The 6,671-nt window shown below is 33.4% G+C and overlaps 1 protein-coding gene across 1 annotated transcript in view; it reads left to right on the top strand.

Moving 5' to 3' along the window:
* The first annotated feature begins 936 nt into the window (after nucleotides 1-936).
* LOC109338456 (condensin complex subunit 1-like) overlaps nucleotides 937-6,671 on the top strand; it is a 31,905-nt gene continuing 26,170 nt past the window's right edge. Inside the window, exon 1 of the mRNA XM_019575702.1 lies at nucleotides 937-1,019. Coding sequence (XP_019431247.1) covers nucleotides 937-1,019 — 83 coding nt within the window. The remainder of the gene's footprint in view (nucleotides 1,020-6,671) is intronic.

Raw genomic sequence — 6,671 nt, 5'->3', positions numbered from 1 at the left:
TTATAAAACTCGAGTATGGATGGTAATGACTACTCGGACCTACGGGTAGGATTGACAATATATTGAACCAACTTGATATTCGTTCGAAACTCAATTCGTTATTTAGTTCGATAAACTTGGTTCATGAACCAAATAAGCCGAATTTAAGCTAGAAATTGAGTTCGTTAAATAGACGAGTCGAACTTGAGTTGAATATAGTTCGACTCGTTAGGTTCATGAGTTGACTCGATATATATAAATAAATTTGGAGCATTTTTTAAAAATTAATTAACTATTTAAGTTTTCTAAATGAACCAATTCGAACAGAACCGAACAGTTCGCGAATTTTAACCGAGCCGAACTTGAGCTAAAAAAATAACTCGTATCGAATTTGAGTCGAATTTCAAGCCGACTCAATCCTTATCGAACTGAATCGAGCGGAACTCTAGTTCAATTCGGTTCGACTCGTTTCCAGCCCTACTTGTGGGTACTCGCAAAAAATACACGTAGCAGGTCGGGTTTGGGTCCGTGATTTTAGACTCGTGGGTAATTGAGACCTGAGATTTTAAGGCTCATTGTTGAATGGGTATGGGTCCGAGAAATGAGGTATAGAGACCCATAGGTAACTGGACCCACTATTCCTTCCTATATATATTGTTTATCAATAATGTTATATTATTAATTCATAAATGTAATGTTACGTTGTTAATTGATATGTATAATCAATTTTTTATTGATTGAATAATTCTTACTAAATCAATTTAACAACAGTGTTGAAATAATCAATTTAAAATGTGTTTAAAACTTTAAATATGTTTTATAATTCTCTTATTGATTACCTAAATAATATATAAGATTGTAGGAAATAAATAAACAATTATATAAATTACTCACAATTATTATTGATGTTTTTTGAATTTGTGGGTACCCGCATATCTACTGGGTACCCAAGGAGCCATGGGTAGCAGACCTACCGTATATCAGCACAAGTCTGTGGCGGGTCTAGGTCAAAATATAGCAACAAGACAAGTCTGTGGCGGGTTTGGCTCCAAAAATAAAGCAACGAGGCGGGTCTAATTAATGCACTACCCGAGCACATCTAGACCCAATGTCATCCTTAAACCCGAGTCTGATATCAAATCGGAAGTGTCTCATATTAGGTTTAACCAATTAAACTGTCTAGTCAGACTAGATGATTTCATATAAAATTAATATTTTTATCTATAAATACAAAAAAAATATAATTAATAATTATATTGAATTAAAAACTCTCTACTTTTTTTTGGTCCGAAGTAAAATAAAATAATTGGGTAATATTTTGTTTTTTTTTTAATTTTAAGTGAATCACTTTATTTACTTCCTGGATTATTCAATTTAACCGGGTTTTAATGGTTGGATCGAAATTTCCAGTTCAAAGTGAGTCAACCCCTCATCTCGTTAATACTACAAACTAGAGTTAATTTCAAGTCTAGTTAGCGGTTGAACCGATTCGGTCTAGTTCTCATAACATTGGCAAAAATTCTCGGCTTGTGAAGGATAACCTCATTTGTTCTAGTGCTATAAAAAAACTTCTCCTTTTACCTACGTGTACTATACGATATTTTATTTAATTGTCACTATTTTTAGATGTAATTTCCTCAATTACTCAATTAGTTAGTTTGACCATTTTCTAGAATGTAAAAATTCCTTTTTTGTCTGTTTGAGAAATAATATTTCGATCAAGCTACACGTGCCACCATAATTCTTTTCCATCAACTACGGTGGCTGAATGAAAATATTTCCAATAATGGTAATTGGTTGTTTAAGAAGATGTACATGAACAAATATTAAAATATACAAAACTAAAATTAGTAAGATTAACACAGAGATACTTACACCCATAAACATCCTATTACTTATACAATAACCCAAAATTTTGGGTTCAAATTGAATAGCTAATACGTGTAGATTTGTTACACAAGACATTGGTTGGCTCATCCAAACTAATCGAGAAATATTATACTTATTTGCAATCATATATCCATGTTAAATAGAGCCAACCATTTTTTTAGTTGGTACTAACCATTCCTTATTTAGAAATAATAATTCTTTGACCTTATAGTCACATACGGTTTTTTATTTTTAAATAATATATGTAAATGACCTTGAATTTACGTATGAAATAAAATTTATTTTTGACGGTAAGGTCATATATGATATCACGATTGCTAAAACTGTTTACAACATAAATGCTTTCAATGTTACACCAACTTTATGTTAGGAAGGTTATGTGCAACACATAATAAACATAATTTTTTTTGATCAGCAATAAGAGTATTAATATAGAGATAAAGAAAAAATTAGGAGAACAAGTGGTACTTATATCCACTAAATCCCTACAAATAATAAGGAAGAATACCATTTGAAGAGATAAAGAAAAATTAGGAGAACAAGTAGTTATTGCTGTGGTGTAGTGGTTATCATAATAAACATAATTGATCATGTTTTTTTTTCGTACTTTGAAATATTGTTGGGTTTGAGGTGTTTGAGAGAATATTATATGTGAAGAAGATGAAGTGAGTGTTTAGGAATAACGGAGATGAATATTAAAATATACATAAGATTATCTTTGGATTATTTGAAAAATATTGGTTATATATGAATTTCAAAGAGTGAGTTTTGAAACTTAAAATGTGTGTAAAAAATATATTTTCCTTCTAAGTTTATTTAGGTTTAACTCCAAGCCTTATTTTTGGTTCTTCTTCTTTTCGTTGGTAATATGTTAAAATTTAAAAATAATAACATGATTATGACTATGAATTTTTCTGTGTCATTATCTCCAATCTCTTAGGTTTTAATTTACTTGAATAAAATTTTGATTTTGTGATATGTTTTGCTTTTTTTTAAAAGCCAAGGAGCAACTACACCTAAAACATATTGATGATAAAAGATATAGGAAGTAAACACATTACAAGTACTGAAATGTGTTTAATTCCTATAATGATTTCTATTAAAATCCTCTAAAATGAATGTAGGAATACCATGCCATATAGAATTTGTTTGAGATGTGATGCCAAACAAAGTCAATTTATCCGCGCAACCATTCCCTTCTCTGTATATTTGAGAGATGTGAAAGTTCATGAAATCGAGTTGGTGTTTGCATATAGTCCACTCATTGAACAACTTCCAAGGGGCATTTGACCTGCCATTGAAATTTTCTATTATTAGCGGTGAGTCACTTTCCAACCAAAAGATTTAACCAACCATTTTGGTAAGCTATGCCCACTACTTTGATTGATGAGTGAAATTCAGCATATATAGTTTGTTGAACCTGAAGATAGTTTGCAAAACAATAAATGAAGTCACCATTTGAGTACCTGAAAATTCCCCCACCACCAGCAGGACCAGGTGAGCCATGAGCTGCTCCATCTATATTTTCTTTTATCCAGCCCAAAAGAGGAAGTTTCCATATCACCTCAATATATCTAGGCGATTGTAAAGCTTGAGAGGTATATTGAAATACCTGAGAATTGTGAATTCCAATAAGTCGCCTGAAGCAACTGCAACAGAGGCATGATTGTTAGTTAAGGATGTTTCTCTTTTAATTTTAGAGATGACTTGCCTTGGAGTGATGATTTTGTCCTCAAACATGTTTTGATTCCTACAAAACCAGATTGTGTTGATGACATGAACTACATAGGCTAGGAGGACTTCTTTGAGTTGACTACCTTTGATAGAAACACAATCCTGAATAATGGTGGTAATAGAAGAAGTGTTCTGCTGAATTGAGAATGAAGATGTGATCCTATTCCAAATGATTTTGGAGACATAGCAGTGCAGGAATAGATGGTCTTCAATTTCAGCATTTTGATGACACATATGGCATTTAGAAGCTATCATACAACCTTTTTTTGTGTGGAGATTTTCATCTGTTGGAATTTTCTTGTGAAGCAATCTCCAAAATATGAATGATTTTGAAGGAGGAATTGCTAAGGACCATATAGGCTTGCACCAAGATAGCTTAGTACCAGCATTGTTCATGAAAGCAAAAGAATCCTTAGATTTCAAAAAACCATTAGTGGTTAACTTCCAAACTAATTTGTCATGACCACTATTTCTCTTATAGCAGATCAGTCTTGAGATATTGAAGGGATTTTTTTATACAGCTCCCTTGGGATAATTTTTTTGGAGTTATTAGAGAAATCAGCTACTATGCCAAGAAGACGAGGATGAAGATCCAAAGGAATATGCAAAGAGTCTACAATAGGTTCCCTAAACCAATTGTCTTTCCTAAAGTTAATATTATGCTCATCACCAACTAACCATATGGAATTCAAGCTGGCTGTTTTCCAATTCTCCTTAATCCTTGGCCAAATTGAGGATTTAGAATATTTAGCAGGATTGTAGATTTTGCAATTATATTTGAGTCTAAAGAATTGAGCCCATTCAAATTTAGAAGTCTTTAATTCCCAAGTGAGATTCAAAAGATAAACTTTATTCAAACTTTTGATACATTTGATACCCAAACCACCTTCATCCAAGGTTGAATAAACATTTTCCCAAGCAACTATTACTAACTTTTGACTCCAATATCACCAGGTCAGATGAAGTTTCTAACACTTCTGTCAACTTGTTTTAATAAGATAGAAGGCTATATGCAAGCATGCTTTGTATGATTGATCTTACAAGCTCAACTCTGCCCAATAAAGACAATGATGCCCCTTTCCAATTTGACAGTTTATTAGTAACCTTATCTGCTATGGGCTGCAAATGGCACTTCTTTGGCTTGCATTTGAATAAGGGAATGTCAAGATAATTAAAAGGCATATTTACTTTCACAAATCTCAGGGTTGAGGAAATGGATGAAATTCTTCTAGGATTATGGATGCTAGTGTAGAACCTGCTTTTGCTGACATTAATTTAATGACTAGAAGCAATGGCATAATCCATCACAAGCTTTTTAAGATAGAGAAGCTCTTTTTTAATTCCCATACAGAAGATTAGGATGTCATATGCACACAAAACATGACTTGGAGAGTGCAAATTATTAGGGCCAATGATGGTAGAAAGCTTGTTATCATTGACAAGTTTAGTGATTCTTCTGCTAAGCACATCCTCAGCTAAGAAAAAACGAATAGGTGATAGTGGATCCCCTTGTCTGACCCCCTACAACAACTGAAGAACCAAACATTATTTCCATTCACATTGATTGAAAGTTTGGCAGAGTGAAGAATTAATGATATCCAATTGATAAATGTTTGATTAAAACCAAAGCCTTGAAGAGTTTCAAGCAGGAAGCTCCACTCAAGAGTATCGAAAGCCTTTTTAAGATCAAGCTTGATGGCCATATTCCCCTCAAAGGTCTTGTGATCCAGCATGTTCACTGCTTTAGAAGCAATGAAATACAATCTTTGATACTTATGCCCTTGATAATCCCCTCCAAGGAAAGGAAATTATCCTAGGAGCAATAATCGAAAGTCTTGTGGCTAAGACCTTGGTGATTATTTTCAATTGAAAATTAGCAAGGGCAATAGGTCTATAATCCTCTATTTTCTCTGCACCTTGCAACTTGAGAATGAGGATGAAATTGATGGAATTCAAGTTAGGCATCAACCAATTTTGTTGGAAGAATTGTCTTACTGAGTTATAAACCTGCAAGTGAATAATTTCCCAGAAATTTTGGTAGAAGCTATCCCCATATCCATCATGCCCAGGGCACTGTCTTCATTCATGTAAAAAAATGCTCCCTGAATTTCCTCATCAGTTGGAATCATTGTTAGCCTGAAGTTGTCTTCATTAGTGACTAAACAGGGAATGACATCATGAATCAATGAGTTAGAATTCACCAAATTAGGGGAAGCAAGCAAATTCGTATCATAATTATGGAATCATTTTTAACCTTGTGGAAGAAGGCAATGTTCCTATCACCATGGTTATGCCAATTGATTCTAGCCTTCTCTTTCCAAAATATATCCTCTATCACTAGGGCTTTTAAGAGATCAGATTGAGCAAGATCTTCTTGCTGATGAAGAGAATGAGAGGGACTAGTGTCATTGATAAAATTTGAATAGCCTCCACATTGTTCTTAGCCATGTTAGGTATCAGTGGTTAAAATACACCTAGAAGGGGGGTTGAATAGGTGTAGCGGTTAGAATATCTGCTTTTCGAAAATCAACACTTAATGCTGAATTACCCCAATTTAATCGATTAAAGGAATGATGATAATCGATTAACGCACTTGACTTAATCGATTAAAACAGAATAGTAAGCTTTAGGCAGATTCGGTTTCTTGCACGACAATTAACCGATAATGAAATGAATACACAAAGCTTACAATTTTATCAGAGTATTAACAGTATAGCAAATATACAGAATATAACAATTAATTCTACTATACAAGTTAACCGATTAAACGAAATAAAGAGAGAGAGAGAGAAAAAATCCTACAACACGATTTTTATCCTGGTTCGTTTGCGTGTCCACTTGCAAACAACATCCAGGCCTCCTGGCTGATCTGGGAGATTTTCTTCACTATAATTGAATCAATGTTATTACAAGCACATCATCCAATTACAACACTTAGACATTCACAAGAAAATAAAGAACCTTATTCTATGGTTTGACTCCCTTCCTACCGACAAAGAAAACCTTTCTTTCGGCGTAGCCCCAGCCAAGAACCTTGTTCTTTCCTAATCAAGAACTCTAAGCAATAT

The sequence above is a fragment of the Lupinus angustifolius genome, unplaced genomic scaffold (genome assembly GCF_001865875.1).
Source record: "Lupinus angustifolius cultivar Tanjil unplaced genomic scaffold, LupAngTanjil_v1.0 Scaffold_26_8, whole genome shotgun sequence".
In the NCBI taxonomy this organism is placed as follows: Eukaryota; Viridiplantae; Streptophyta; class Magnoliopsida; order Fabales; family Fabaceae; genus Lupinus; species Lupinus angustifolius.
Note: the sequence above shows the minus strand (reverse complement) of the source record. Positions and strands in the feature narration are given on the sequence as shown.